Source organism: Bolinopsis microptera, chromosome 13 (genome assembly GCF_026151205.1).
Source record: "Bolinopsis microptera isolate Bmic1 chromosome 13, MBARI_Bmic_1.0, whole genome shotgun sequence".
Classification (NCBI taxonomy): domain Eukaryota; kingdom Metazoa; phylum Ctenophora; class Tentaculata; order Lobata; family Bolinopsidae; genus Bolinopsis; species Bolinopsis microptera.
The window spans coordinates 6,990,144-7,007,192 of record NC_087084.1 but is presented as its reverse complement, the minus strand read 5'-3'; the positions used below and the strand labels follow the sequence as shown (position 1 = coordinate 7,007,192).

General features: G+C 37.9%; 1 protein-coding gene across 1 annotated transcript in view; it reads left to right on the top strand.

Moving 5' to 3' along the window:
• The window catches only part of LOC134824954 (calpain-7-like), a 106,240-nt gene that overhangs the window by 47,956 nt on the left and 41,235 nt on the right, over window positions 1–17,049 (top strand). Inside the window, exon 14 of the mRNA XM_063836981.1 lies at window positions 1,298–1,420. Within this exon, the coding sequence (XP_063693051.1) occupies window positions 1,298–1,420 (123 nt within the window). The remainder of the gene's footprint in view (window positions 1–1,297; window positions 1,421–17,049) is intronic.

Genomic DNA, 17,049 nt, shown 5'->3' with positions numbered 1-17,049 from the left:
TGCTCAGAAGTGAGCTGTTGTCGTGGTAACTGCACTGGTTGTCATGGAGCTGCTACAGTAGATTATTAGACCATGTTGTTTTAGTATTATACACACGAACTTGATGACAGCTCCGAATTACTATATATAAACATTATATATATAATACTATATATAATTACTATATATATAAACATTATATATACACTGGAATGCAAAGGTGAGGGAGCTACTTATTGTTACATTGCTTTGTTACATTGCTATATACAAAATTAATTTTTGAATCGTATAAAAACTAGATTACAACATGTTTACAACAAACGCAGGTCTTTACACAGGGTTTATTACAGCCACAACTGAGTAGTGATTTAATTAAGTAAGTAATGAATTAATTACAGCACGGCCACGAAAAGCTCGCACTTTAAAGGCCAGCTTTCGCGGCAGAGTTATGATTTATAGGCACATAGCAACGAAACATAACAACGAAGCATAACAACGAAACATAACAACGAAACTGACCGTGAAGAAGAGAGAGTTGGGGAGAGCACAGTCTACGGGATTCAGCTCAATACCCAAGTGTCTGATTGATATATCATGTTACATGCCAACAGCACACGTACGTGCTATACTGCTATTGGTGGGATTACACGCTGTCTCATGTTAGAATTTTAATCGTAGTACTGGTGACTGATAATGATATAGCTCCTTTTCCTCTCCAGCCCTGTGGTATATAATCAGGGAAACTACTGATATGTAGTCAGAGGGTTCTGTATCTGCTGGGATCTTCTAATTCGCTAATTTCACCAATGACTTGAATGAGTCTTTGCTAATGACCTGTGGGCTGTATCAAATTACTTTCAAGCTGTGGAATGTGCCACCTGCTCCCTGGTGATTTAATCACCAGCTGCGGGATGTACCGTAGGGTGCTCCCTCGATTTGCTGGTCTTCGAATAATTGTCCCATACATGATAGCCGACAATTTTCCCTAAACGGGGATACCAAGTTTTTTTAAATTGGGGAATCAGGAATGTTAAGGATCAGAGCAAGTCGGGAGTAACGTCAGCGATCAATTCCGCATCAAGCGACGAAAAATCACCATTTTATTATTTCTTAGGCTTCAATCACCAAGGATATAATTTCGAATTGAATTCATAGACGTAACCAAACATTACAATTTCACCCCTCCATGTTTAGTAAGCCATTTTACATTAACTTTTGTATAGAAATTACAGTAAGCCTTCCCTTTACATAATAATAACACATCAATGATTCCTAAATTCTCAAAAGGCTTACATTTTCTGATCTTACCCTCCCTCAGGTCCTTGATCTGAAGAATGTAAACGGTCTCCGGATGATCCAGCTGAAGAATCCGTGGTGCCATCTCCGGTGGAAAGGCAAGTTTTCTCCTCTTGACAAAGAAAGCTGGACTCCAGAACTTCAGGTAAATTTACAATTTTATTTTTATTTTATCTGTATCTTTTTTAAATTTTGAATTTTATTTAAATTTATTTTTAAAAGATGCTACCTGCTAAAACCCATGGTATCCTTTTAACATTCACCAACTTAATTTGAAGTTTAGTTATTACAATTAATTCATTAATTTAGTCAACATTATTAAATAAATAATAAATAAATTCTAACATTTATTACACACTTCGACATTAAAATATACCCAACAAAGATGTACATTTAAGTCATTCAAGCGAGACTTAGTGTGGAAATATCAGGATTATGCACTTCTTTATTACTTTATTAGTTCAGAATTTATGGACAAATATTGGTATAAAATTACCAAAATTATTCACTTTCATATCAGTTCAGACATTATAGACAAATATTACTAATATTATCAAAACTTCAAAAGCTAGGAGGAAATAAAATGTCTTTAGGGCATTTTAAAAACATTCTACTGATGATAATGATCTCACTGAGTAGGGTAGTTCATTCCAAATTTTTGGTCCAAATAAATTGGTTTTTTATATTTGTTGTTTGAAATTCGCAGACTGTGCAAAAGAAAAGGTTAAATGGTCGCGCAAAATTTTTAACGAATTTTAGCTGGTCATTTCTCATAACTTTAAAAACAATAAAATTTGACTTATATATTGACTTTTATCAAAATTATTGAATTATACTCCATAATATTCACGCAACCGTTCTGTAATAGTGATTTTCAGCGAATAATTTTAATTTCACTTTTAGCTGAAAAAAGCAGTAAAACAATTTGATTTTAAGACAATTATAACGAAAATGACTAAGACATATTATTTTATACTTGATAAATAGTTTTGAAGACCATGACGTAGAATGCAATCTTAATTTTCATAATCGATAGAAACATATTGTAACAAATTATACATTAAAGAGAGAAGTGCTCTTTTAAAAAGCATAATTCAAATAAAATTTTCCTTGCTTTTTAGAGAAAACAACAAAAGCACTAACTACATAACTGCCATTTGCTGACAAAAGTGCTTAAAGAGCACTCAAAAATCCGAGATTTTTAAAGCACTATTGTTACATTTTTGACAAATTTCGGCGGTCTTCAAAAACAATCAAGGCGATTAAGATTGGTTCTAATGGTTTTCAGAGATAGTTTTTCACCCAAAAACTACATAACACACATGGCAATCACCAGTCCAAACACTCCAGCACTAATCACGTGATACTAACTAGCCAATCAGAGCACAGTATTCACAAATTCACACCACATGACACTACATAACACACAACATGGCAATCACCAGTCCAAACACTCCAGCACTAATAACGTGACTCCGTCCGGAGTTTCTATCCTCCGGGAAGCCAGTCACTATGTCATGATCCTGATCCTCATTATACTCGTCCGTGTCCTTCATTATCTCATCTTCATCATCGTTGGCATGGCTACTGCCCGAGTTCGAATCAGGATAATTCATATTTTCGAAGCGATCCAGCGAGTCTTGGACTTTATCTTGCGAGTTTTGGTAGATATCTTGTATATCAGATAAGTCGGGTAAGTCAAAGTCTCCTTGGCAGTGGAGAGTCTGCAGGAGGGTGACAACCAAGACGATTGTCGTCAGCATGGTGCTTAATAATTATAAGTAGGGTTAGTGTAACGTTAGACAATAGACATGCCTCTTTTTAAATTGGAAAAACTTCAGACTTTGTGAGTCTAAAGAATTTGGAAAAGAATTCGGCTTAATCTATTGTAATGAATTTTGTAAAGTTTCTGTCCGCATCTGTCAAAACAGTACCATATTACCATACTATACTTTAAAATTGAACAAGAGTCTCACACCGTAGAGCCTCACGCCGTAGAGTCTCACGCCGTAGAGTCGTACGCCGTAGAGTCTTACGCCGTAGAGTCTTACGCTGTAGAGTCTTACGCCGTAGAGTCTTACACCGTATAGTCTTACGCCATAAACTCTCACGCCATAGAGTCTTACGCCGTAGAGTCTTACGCTGTAGAGTCTTATGATGTAGAGTCTTACGCCGTAGAGTCTTACACCGTAGAGTCCCGGTCCCGGAATAGCCTGTGCTATCTTACTATATATAAAGCGAGACGATAGTTTTACGTGCCATTTTACTGACACCACGGCATCAACGCGACTTTCCGCAAAAACCGTAAAAGATATACAACTGAAACTTTTTTGACTGGGTCAAATGCTTTAATGGCCTCCAAATCTTAATCAGCATGAAAAAATAAAAAATTGGCCAAGGAATAGTGATTTTAGAGCCCACAATTTGGACCCCCAAGTGGTGTCAAAAACGCGAATTAAATAGGTAATAATTATTTTAGTCTCTTGAGTCTTGACACCGTTTAGGGTTATATTATACGGGTTCCTGCTAGTGTATATAAACTAGCTGCAAAAATCGGTGGCTGAAGAATTGGTGCAAAAATTAATTAAGAACTTGAAAAACCTCTTCTAAAAGTTCTACTCCTGTTAAATATTCTCGGGCAAAGTCCGGGGCAACTTCAGCTAAGGTTACACCAAATGCAAATGACCATTCTTCCACAATTGAGATACTTCGATCCTTTCACTATCCGTGACCTGGTCATGTGACCTGGTCATGTGACATAACCACGTGACTTCCAAATGACAATAAATATGTGCTTTTATCATCAGACAATTGGGGGATTGTTTTCGAATCTCGATGGGTGTACGTTTATTGACTTTATTTAATTGAAGGTTTTTGTGTTCTTGAGTCGTCTCCTTTGTCGGTTGAACGGACCAAAACTCAATTGTGGTGACAATAGGATTGGCTTACTATAATTATTAACCATGTCTGACTATTGTTTGGCCCGTCAAGATTTCTCAAGGGAATCATGAATACAAAAGGTGCAGATTATTTTGAACGAATGCATTGCCATGCTTTCTTCTAGCCGTAAGACTTACTGTCTCATGTTAACAATGAAGTCTAGCACTACAGTAAGTTCTTTAGTTGAAACGAGAGTTATTTATAGTAGTTGTGTCAAGACATGAAGGTAGAGTAAGGTTTATTAATAAATGAAGACAACTTGTCCATTTTCTCTGCGTATGAAAGAGTACCGCTCAATTACCACACAATCACTGTTAATAGCCACACTGCCACACAATTACCATTTAATTACTGATGATTCTATCGTAGCCCGCAAAGGCAACGTATATAAGTGCGGTGGGCGCGAAATCGCACTGTTGACCTAATACCGCACTTTACAGCACTTAACATTATCTTCACAACACCAACTAAATGACAAAAATTGAGGGGAAAATATCATTACTTAACTATGTATTGCTGAGGTAGAAAATATCGTCCAAATAAATTGGTTAATTATATTTGTTGTTTAAGAAATTCGCAGACTGTGCAAAAGAAAAGGTTAAATGGTTGCGCAAAATTGTTATCAACATAGTATCAATATACTAGTGTAACCCGGCCTCCGGCCGGGATTTCACTGCCGCAGTTAAAAAGGGTAGGAGTAATTACCCGCTGAGTCAAAACCCGCATTAGGTGACCCAATAGTTTCTTAAACAATAATCTCATAATCAGTTATTTCTTGTGGATAATTAAGTCATTATAGCCATGAGGCACCACATTCCATGATCATAAGGTCTGAACACCGACTATTACACCTCATCACTCCCGTCTTGAACCGCTTTCCATTTTTATTTAAATCGTTATAGAAATTAAGGGGGGGGGGGCCAATGGATATTTTTTTGTGAAACTTGATTTCGAGATAGCAGTTGACCAACAAACTAAGACCAGTGACCGAACTTTTGAGGGGGTCCCGGACCCCAACCGCCAAACGGTGCGCGCAGGGCAGCCACGCCCATATTTGGTCCAAATTAGGCCCAATTTAGCCAAATACCCTGAACATGCCCAAAACCAAGGTTTATAGTGCTCTACTTGTAGCTAGTAGTCTCCTGAACTCGTATATGAAATTTCATCAAGATTGGACGAAAAATGACTGAGTTATGAGCCAAAAACCATATGCCCATATTTGGGCATACGCACCAAATTTGGTAGATTTCGTCCCATAAATTGGTCAAATATCAATATTTTTGAATGAAACTTACTTTATATGAAAGGTAAGCCTAAACTACATATTATCTGTAAGTTATAGCTTTATATCTGTTTAAATGTGGATACTAAGGCGAAAAAACCACAAAAAATGAACTAAATTGCCCATATCTCGGTTCGCGATATTCGCGGAATTGATCTCATTAAAATTGTAACAACTCAATCAGTTTTCAAAATTTTTGCATGAAATTTTCGGAATCGACTCGAAATCGCATTTCCACCTTATTTTAAATACGGATTTTTGATTTAGGCCTCCAAAAAAATTTGGCGGCCAAATTCCAAAATTATCTCACAAAAATTCAGAATTTGGCCGCCAAATTTTTTTGGAGGCCTAAATCAAAAATCCGTATTTAAAATAAGGTGGAAATGCGATTTCGAGTCGATTCCGAAAATTTCATGCAAAAATTTTGAAAACTGATTGAGTTGTTACAATTTTAATGAGATCAATTCCGCAAATATCGCGAACCGAGATATGGGCAATTTAGTTCATTTTTTGTGGTTTTTTCGCCTTAGTATCCACATTTAAACAGATATAAAGCTATAACTTACAGATAATATGTAGTTTAGGCTTACCTTTCATATAAAGTAAGTTTCATTCAAAAATATTGATATTTGACCAATTTATGGGACGAAATCTACCAAATTTGGTGCGTATGCCCAAATATGGGCATATGGTTTTTGGCTCATAACTCGGTCATTTTTTGTCCAATCTTGATGAAATTTCATATACGAGTTCAGGAGACCACTAGCTACAAGTAGAGCACCATAAACTTTGGTTTTGGGCATGTTCAGGGTATTTGGCTAAATTGGGCCTAATTTGGACCAAATATGGGCGTGGCTGCCATGCGCGCACCGTTTGGCGGTTGGGGTCCGGGACCCCCTCAAAAGTTCGGTCACTGGTCTTAGTTTGTTGGTCAATTGCTATCTCGAAATCAAGTTTCACAAAAAAATACCCATTGGCCCCCCCCCTTAACCCTTGTTAACTCCGCACCACACCCGCCTATTATATTTGAAAACACGCATTGTCGTATGAACTCTCTCTCTCTCTCTCTGCAGTCCAAACAGACCCCAAACACTAATTACAGTCCCCCTCCCCTAATAAGCTTATGGTATAACATTACAGCGAATCTTCCGGGCTAATCCAATTATGACGCTACTTAAATGCAGCTATAACATATTATACAGCAATGAGAGAGAGAGAGAGAGAGAGAGAGAGAGAGAGAGAGAGAGAGAGAGAGAGAGAGAGAGAGAGAGAGAGAGAGAGAGAGAGAGAGAGAGAGAGAGAGAGAGAGAGAGAGAGAGAGAGAGAGAGAGAGAGAGAGAGAGAGAGAGAGAGAGAGAGAGAGAGAGAGAGAGAGAGAGAGAGAGAGAGAGAGAGAGAGAGAGAGAGAGAGAGAGAGAGAGAGAGAGAGAGAGAGAGAGAGAGAGAGAGAGAGAGAGAGAGAGAGAGAGAGAGAGAGAGAGAGAGAGAGAGAGAGAGAGAGGGGAGAGAGAGAGAGAGAGAGAGAGAGAGAGAGAGAGAGAGAGAGAGAGAGAGAGAGAGAGAGAGAGAGAGAGAGAGAGAGAGAGAGAGAGAGAGAGAGAGAGAGAGAGAGAGAGAGAGAGAGAGAGAGAGAGAGAGAGAGAGAGAGAGAGAGAGAGAGAGAGAGAGAGAGAGGGAGAGAGAGAGAGAGAGAGAGAGAGAGAGAGAGAGAGAGAGCAAGCCCTGTAACTCTTGCCGTTCTGCTCAAGCCATTTTATGTAAAATTTGTGGTAAAAAACCATCAATTAAACCACTTACCACCGGCCGATTTTTAAAAAGAATGTGTATGGGCTTCATCAGAGTTTTGTCGGCACTATACCGAAAAAACCAGTCCCGTAACTCTTACCGTTTTTTTTGTATAACCGACCGGAAATTACACACAGACGATCAGACAGACACACACACACACACACACACACACATTCTGGTGTTATTAAGGTGATATTGAATTATACTCCATAATATTCACGCAACCGTTCTGCAATAGTGATTTTCTGCAAATCATTTTAATTTCACTTTTAGCTGAAAAAGGCAGTAAAACAATTTGATTTTAAGACAATTATAACGAAAATAACTAAGACATATTATTTTATACTTGATAAATAGTTTTGAAGACCATGACGTAGAATGCAACCTTAATTTTCATAATCGATAGAAACATATTGTAACAAATTAGACATTAAAGAGAAAAGTGCTCTGTTAAATATCAAAATTTAAATAATATTTTCCTTGCTTTTTAGAGAAAACAACAAAAGCACTAACTGCATAACTGCCGTCTTTTGGCATAAGTGCTTAAAGAGCACTAAAAAATCCGAGGTTTTGAAGCTCTACTGTTACATTTTATGACAAATTTCAGCGTTACAGGCGGTCTTCAAAAACAACCAAGGTGATTGGTTCTAATGGTTTTCAGAGATAGTTCTTGTCCCAAAACTACATAACACACAACATGGCAATCACCAGTCCAAACACTCCAGCACTAATCACGTGTCTCCGTCCGGAGTGACTACCCTCCGCAAAGTCACTCCCCATGGTTACTATGGTTACTATGGTTACTATGGTTACTATGGTTACTATGGTTACTATGGTTACTATGGTTACTATGGTAAAACTACATAACACACAACACGGCAATCACCAGTCCAAACATTCCAGCACTAATCACGTGTCTCCGTCCGGAGTGACTACCCTCCGCAAAGTCACTCCCCATGGACTTCCTCATGTCCTTTATTATCTCATCCACATCCACATCATCGTTGTCATGGCTACTGCCCGAGTTCGAATCAGAATAATCCATGTTGTCGAGGCGATCCAGCGTGTCTTCGTATACATCTTGCGAATTTTGGTAGATATCTTTTAAGTTGTTTGGAGTGTTCATATTGTTGGGAATGTAGTCAGATAAGTCGAAGTTTCCTTGGCAGTGGAGAGTCTGCAGGAGAGTGACAACCAAGAAGATTGTCGTCAGCATGGTGCTTAATAATTATAAGTAGGGTTAGACGTTAGTTTAACGTTAGAAATATAGTAGTACTAGTGTAACCCGGCCTTCGGCTGGGATTGCACTGCCGCAGTTAAAAAGGGTAGGAGTAATTACCCGCTGATTCAAAACCCGCATTAGGTGAGCAATTCTATTCGGAGTACCCTCACGTATCCAATAGTATCACCTTAATAATACCAAGAAATCCGTGTGTGTGTGTGTGTGTGTGTGTGTGTGCATGTTTGAAATTTCCGAACGGTTATACAAAAAAAACGGTAAGAGTTACGGGACTGGTTTTTTCGGTATAGTGCCGACAAAACTCTGACGAAGCCAATAAGCAAATTTTATAAAAATCGGCCGGTGGTAAGTGGTTTAATTGATGGTTTTGTACCACAAATGTTACATAAAATGGCTTGAGCAGAACGGCAAGAGTTACGGGGCTAGCTCTCTCTCTCTCTCTCTGCATAATATTATGTAGCGTGTGTATTACTTGGCGTATATATATTACATGGTCATGTAATACTATAAACGTATTAGGGGAGGGAGAGCTCAAACGGTCTGTTTGGACTGTAGAGAGAGTTCATACTTTCATACGACAATGTAATGCATGTTCACAAATATGATAGGCGGGTGTGGTGCATGGTGTTAAGGGTTAATTTCTATTGATTTTTGTTTTAGATACTATCTTTTAAGGATACTATTGGATACGTGAGGGCACTCCGAATAGAATTGCTCGCCTAATCCGGGTTTTGACTCAGCGGGTAATTACTCCTACCCTTTTTAACTACGGCAGTGAAATCCCGGCCGAAGGCCGGGTTACACTAGTTTAAACAATAATCTCATAATCAGTTCTTTCTCGTGGATAATCAAGTCATTATTAGGCACCACATTCCATGATCATAAGGTCCGAACACTGACTATTACACCTCATCACTCCCGTCTTGAACCACTTTTCATTTTTATTTAAATCGTTTTAGAAATTTACCCTTGTTAACTCCGCACCACACCTGCCTATTATATTTGAAAACACGCATAACATTGTCGTATGAAAGTATGAACTCTCTCTCTGCAGTCCAAACAGACCCTGCAAACAGTGCCCCCTCCCCTAATAAGATTACAGTATAACATGTCAGCGAATCTTACCCCACTAACCCAATTATGGTTATTACTTATGCAGCTACATTATATTATACAAAGAGAGCCTCAGAGCCAGTCCCGTAACTCTTTTCGTTTTTAATTATGTCGCATTAGTGGTACAAAACCATCAATTAAAGCACTTACCACCGGCCGATTTTTATAAAATTTGCTCATTGGCTTTGTCAGAGTTTTGTCGGCACTATACCGAAAAAACCAGTCCCGTAACTCTTACCGTTTTTTTTGTATAACCGTTCGGAAATTTCAAACATACACAGTACACACACACACACACACACAGATTTCTTGAGATTATTAAGGTTGATAGTATAATTATTGTGAGTATAAAGAATTTGGAAAAGAATTCTTACCGAGAACAGTTTTATTCGCAGTTCGGCAAATAATTCGGCTTAATCTATTGTAATGAATTTTGTAAAGTTTCTGTCCACATTTGTCAAAACAGTATCATGTTACCATACTATACTTTAAAATTGAACAAGAGTCTCACGCCGTATAGTCTCACGCCGTAGAGTCTTACGCTGTAGAGTCTTACGCCGTAGACTCTCACGCCGTAGAGTCTCACGCCGTAGAGTCTTACGCTGTAAAGTCTTACGTCGTAGAGTCTTACGCCGTAGAGTGTTACGCCGTAGAGTGTTACGCCGTAGAGTGTTACGCCGTAGAGTCCCGGTCTACACAATACCAACTAATTGACAAAAATTGAGGGTAAAAAATCATTTCTTAACTATGTATTATAGCTGAGGTAGAAAATATCGTCACAGGGACAAAAAGTGAGCAATAAAATAAAGTTTCGACCGGTCTTTTATTGGCAGTTATATAGTTGTCACCTGTTCATTAGAGGTATTCACTGTTCATTACAACACCTACTTCTCGGGGCCCTTCCAAAAATAGCTTAAACGCCTTCATACAGACAATGTAAATGTTCAATAAATGAGTGGTTCTTCGAGCGTTCATTTTAATGACCGTTCAAAAGTATGTCCGTTGACGCAATATCCGGTTGAATAACGTCCGATATCACCTATGAAAGAGTACCACTCAATTACCACTCAATTACCACAAAATCACTGTTAATAGCCACACAATTACCACTAAATTACTGTTGATTCTATCATAGCCTGCAGTGGCAACATACATATATAAGTGCGGTAGGCGCGAAATCCTAAGATGAGAAATACGTACGGTATGTACCTTTAAAAATAGCTGTACGGTACGTACTTTTAAACTAGGGCTGATAGGTACAGTGCTTGCAATTGCGAAAAAATGCACAAAAACCACGTTCACACGACAAATTTCATGGAAGCTGAATTCGCTCATCGCTGCATTTCAATTTATTCCATTAGATTTAGAGCAGTTGTACAATACGTGCGCGAAAAAATGTTCCAGAAGGGTTGGACCATGTGACATTGGATTTGGCGCTTTGAACTATGTTGGTTGATAAAGTTGGCAGATGTTGTTTACGCGATTTTGAGGGCATCGGATCCTCATTGTGTGAAACAAACTTTAGAGACTACGAATATCTTATGAATAAAAGAAGGCTGAGGCTGAAGCCTCAGCTTGCTAAAAAACTAGTGTTTTTTACTCCAATAAGCACATTAAAATGTGATACTGATTTTATCTGTCACTGCTCATTTTTATCTCTCCCTCAAATAAAATTATTATAATACTAAAGGAACATTGCAAGTACTCAATGACTTTAAAAAAAGTATGTTACATTTTTTTCCAAAAAAGGCTGTACCCTATAGGGCCTGTACAGTACGTACCTTTAAAAGTTGCTGTACCGTACGTACTTTTAACTTTAAGCCCAGTACCGTACGTACTTCTCATTATAGGCGGAATCGCACTGTTGAAATCGCACGGTGGGCGCGAAATCGCACTGTTTACCTAATACCGCACTTTACCGCACCATCGGCCGTTATTCGTTCTATCAGATTTATGTACTTTGTACTGCTATGTACAATGAGATAATATCGACATGCCCGTAACTATGGTTAGTATCAAACTTTTTTATGACGTAACATTAAACAAATTTAAAAGTTGAATTACTTTTTAAAATCAGGAAATATTATATGCAGAGTTCATTATAATCATTATCATCAAATAGCAATACAAGTTGATAATGGATTGACAAAACATACATAAAAACAACAACTTGATTTTTAATACTATCGATATTTGATTAAAAAACAAATGAGGGTGAATCTTGGCAAATAAATAACTCAAGAAATTGAAATTGGGTAATTTTAGGTTATGCACATGTCATTCATTGTAACTTTTTATTACCAAATACAAACACCTTGTCTAGTCATTGACTACTGATTACATGTATTTAATTATTTATTATACACAAAACCACACAATATTATATTGTAAAGTTATAAGGAGGAATCTCACAAGACAAGAGAAACGCCATCTTAGGACGCGAGGAGGATTAGGATTTAGGAGCTCTCTCTCTCTCTCTCTCTCTCTCTCTCTCTCTCTCTCTCTCTCTCTCTCTCTCTCTCTCTCTCTCTCTCTCTCTCTCTCTCTCTCTCTCTCTCTCTCTCTCTCTCTCTCTCTCTCTTTCTCTCTATCTCTCTCTCGCTCTCTCTCTCTCTCTCTCTCTCTCTCTCTCTCTCTTTCATCTTAGGACGCGAGAAGGATTAGGAGCTCTCGTGCCTAAGGAAAATTCTTTAGATTTATACAATAAATATACATCTTTGATTGTCAGGAATCTCAGTGATAGACAATAAACTTGTAAACTATGCTATTGACTAATCCAATCTGAAAGTACGTACTTAAAGGCTGCAAATTTGGCGAATTGTTCAGTGTTTTTCTGCATATATCACATATGAAAGAGTACCAACTACCACTCGATTACCATTCAATTACCATTCAATTACCACTCAATTACCACTCAACTACCACTCGACTACCACTCGATTACCATTCAATTACCACTCAACTACCACTCAATTACCACTCAACTACCACTCAATCACTGTCGATTCTCTCATAACCTGGTCTTGACATTCCCCCAAATGCAGACTCCCATACTCCCCTATCATTAAAGAAAACAGCACAAGCAATGAACACAGCCTGTATAACAGGCTCCATGTTACTGCACACAAATATAACGTAATAATCCGGGGAGTAGTGGAACTTGGTGGTGTTGAAGTAGAACAGAACGAGGTAGGTGATGGTGGCCAGGAACCACACAACATTCCACACCACCATGATGTGGACCAATCTGAATTCTCTCCCAATCTTTTCTCTGGTGTCCACGTCTAGTTCCATCTCCAGGGGTCTAAACTTCACTCTGGTCACCACGTAGACACAGGGTGCTACAGCTGTGATAATCAGGAGCGGGACCTCAAACAATAGTTTGTAGATATGCCAAATTTTATCGGGAATATTGGTGCCATATCCTGCAAGATACGTCACGAGTAGAACCAGTGCAGCGGTGAAAGCAGCCAAGTAAAGCGAACTTAGAGCAACGATTACTGGCTTCCAGAAACTTCTTGAACCGTGAAGGATAGTCCAACCAGGGTCGTGTATGTTCTTGTACTGGACCATCACGATAACCGCTACAAAAGTCGTGATCACGGCCCCGTCAACGTAGCATGCAATGTTCAACACCTCCAGGAGTTCTCTAGACCAGTCAGAGTGATCGGCCGGGTCGGGGGAGTAGCTGGGATCCAGTAGTCTGTACGTAGTTGGCACACCTCTTATCATCATGTAGATCCAGTATGCTATCGCCAGCCGGAAGTAGAACCTGTGCGACCAGGAAGTCCGATTGTTCTTGTAGTAGTAGATCAGATAAGTGTTTACGAGAAGCCCAACTACCACGGCTACTAGGAACATTCCCCCACATGTGTAGTTCATTATAACATCAGTTTCTGTTCCATTGTGGACACGTGTTCCATTCATTGTACAGTTTCCAAATATTCCCATATCTTGCTTACTGGGAATATGAGATTATTTAAATTAAACTCTTTAAATCGCAGAAAATACCGTTGAAGTATTTACGGTGGGACCTAGAAATGGCAAACATTTTGGGTAGCTGGAAGCTACGGAGAAACCGCCAGATATGAACACCAAAATAAAACATTAACTTATAAGTTATTTTATTTAGATATAAAACAAAGCTCGAAGGTAAGACAAGCAGAGGCACGATCTCAAGTTAACAGAATTATACCGTGTTTGAGTAGATAGGTATTTGGTTTGTTTTGTAATAAAATTAAATGTTCCGGATCACACATTAAGTACTACGTCTTCTGAAGAATTAGTCAGATATTGTTAGACTTAGTCTGAGTCAGATATTGATTTAATAACCGACCCGTTAATTTCGAGCACATATGTGATCATTTTTAATAAATTGTTAGCAACAGAAACGATTGAGAAATTTCCCAGATCATTTTCCATATGGTTCTGCTGAACATAAGAGGAAACATAGCAGAACTCTGTCACCCTGTTAGTTGGTAAGGAGAACATTTTGACAATATTTGGTTGGCTTTATACCGAATTGCAATAGAAATTAAACTTTTTTTCATAAAAAATCTCGGTCCCGGCTTAGTCCTGGTCCCGGAAATTTCTATCTGGGCAGATGATACTGTTTTTTAAACGTTCGATCAACAAAAATACGGCCTACTCCTAACTGAGGTGTTTATTCGATTTTAATGTCAGTTTTGGTTTCAGTTTCAGTTACAATAAAATGTTGCATTCCTGGATGTGAGATTAGTTCAGACTTGACACGAATAAAACAGTCACGAAAGAGCAAACAATTTATGATCGGAAAACTGAATTCTAATTACTCAAATTCGGTATAAAACAAATATTTTATCTCATGTTAAAATTCGTTCAATTTGCACAATAAAAGAAGCTTACTAATGTATACATATTCTATGTTGTCTTCATTTATTTCAAATATTCTGATTATATCATAATACATAGTCGTGAAAATAATATTTCTAAATATACGTATCTAAATATACGTATCTACATCTTAGAAATATATATAAAATCTATCAGAAATTGACTTTTGAAGAATCCTTGAAATTCGTGAATTTCCATTATCTACACTGCCTATTTTACACCATGATGTTCGTTGCAACCACCAAGCTAAGGACAGCCGCACTGACTCCAATCTGAGATGAACCTCCGTGATGACCATCATCATCATCACCATCATGATCATGATCATCACCATCATGATCATCATCATCACCATCATGATCATCATCATCACCATCATCATGATGACGATGATCATTTTCATCACCATCATCATGATCATGATCATCATTTTCATCACCATCATCATGATCATGATCATCATTTTCATCACCATCATCATGATCATGATCATCATTTTCATCATCACCACCATGATCATGATCATCACCATCATGATCATCACCACCATGTTCATGATCATCACCATCATCATGATGATGATGATCATTTCATTCCCAGTATAACTTTTCACCGTATGCTTCAAATTGCAGAGTTGAGCTAATTTTCGCCTTTTGTGCATCACTAAACCCGGTGAAATCTAAGTTTCCTGTGTTCATCCCCTCTTTGATTTTGTTCAGCTGGTCTTGTGTGAGACTTCTGTCCATGTTTGCCAACACTCTCACGATCTCATCCTTCGTGTCATCCGAGAAGGAATTGAAATTGAAATCACCAATCTTTTCCAGAAGGTCGTTAACGTCGTTGATGTTGTAAAAGGCGTCGTTGAAGCTGTCGGTGTCTGTGACGTCACCAAAGTCAACACCCATTATTAGGTGCACTGAGCAGACTATCAGGATCACGAGTCGAACTGCTGCCATTATTTTGCTTTCCTGGTTCAAAGTAAGTCAACTAGACCTTTAATAGTCTTAGTACAAGTGATACTTAGTTATCAGTCTAATCCAAATGAAAATCCGCGGAACCGAATACAACAAGGAAGCGGTCTATAAGGACCTAATCACGTGACCCCAATAGGCTCACGTGACACGACACTTAACCAAATAAAGCCCCTCAAGGGTGGTGAACCTAATTATCAGGTAAGGAAAACCTAATCCCGAAACTATAAACAATCTCCACAAGATTCCCAAGTAAACATTACTTGACAGGCATTTAGTAAGGTAAACACATAATAATCCTGAGATTCGCTGTTAATATCCTAATTACACGCGAAGTTACACGTCAATACACGAGGGTACAACATCTGGTTATAGTATAGGTAAATGATTGATCAGAACAAGTAGAATATCAAATAAAATTACCGACTAATACTTAACGTTCAAATAATGTGTATTTCTTATCGCTATGTTCTCTGGCACATTACCGCTACAGCATTTATAGTGTGGACTGTGGGACTGTTAAATGCAGAGTTGAAAAATACGTGAGATAATTTTTTAAATACGCCGTATTTTGCGTATTTTTGCTTAGAAATAAAATACGTCAAAAATACGTTAAAATACGTTTTTCTTGAAATTTCATTCAAAGACTAAAGTTATGTCATTCGTTTGCATTTTTTTTTTCAGACACATTTCTATTTAACTTCAACGCTTTAATGCTTTGGTATAGCACGTGCCCAGTACTCTGAAGTCATATGCGAGGTGAATTAAAACGACAGAGCTACGCGAGTTTTGATAAAATCGTAAATTTATATAAAGCAATAGTGCTTATTACTTTATTGAAGCTATCAATGGTACAATAACACTTATTACGTATTTTATTCAACGAAAATAAAATACGCCGTATTTAACGTATTTTTGATATTTTATAAAATTCGTAAAATACGTATTTTTCAACTCTGGTTAAATGTGTGTTGTGGGAGGGTTTAACTTTACAGACGTTTCCAGTCCTGACCCGCGCAGTGCGTGTCCCCTTCTGACCTGCGCAGTGCGTGTCCCTTCCTGGGCTGCAAAGTGACCACTGGAAAATAGGTGAGGTCGCAACGTGAAACATTAAGGTTTAATTAACCTGGTACACTATTAGTCAGTAGAAACCCTGTATGTATACCAAGTAGGCTGTGACTCATTAGTCAAAGAAAAGCACTAATACAACTCATTCCAAATATCAAATTAAAGAGACAATAAAACAACCAGAATCTTTATGTAGTCTAGAAGTGTACTACACTACCTGTCCTATTTTAGCGCGTGAGGCTTGTTGGCTCAGATCCAATGTTATATTCGTTACTTAATGTTAGTTAATGTTATATTCGTTGTTACACAGCTCAGATAATAAGATCAGTTTATTTATGTTCCTCAAAAACTGCCAAATAAGTAAAAGAGTTAGCTGGAAGCTTGCATAAACCGCCAGATAAAACATAAATTTATAAGTTATTTTTTATATTAATACAAAATAAAGCTCGGAGGTAATATAAGACAAACGGACGCATCATTATACTGTGTTTGAGGTGTTA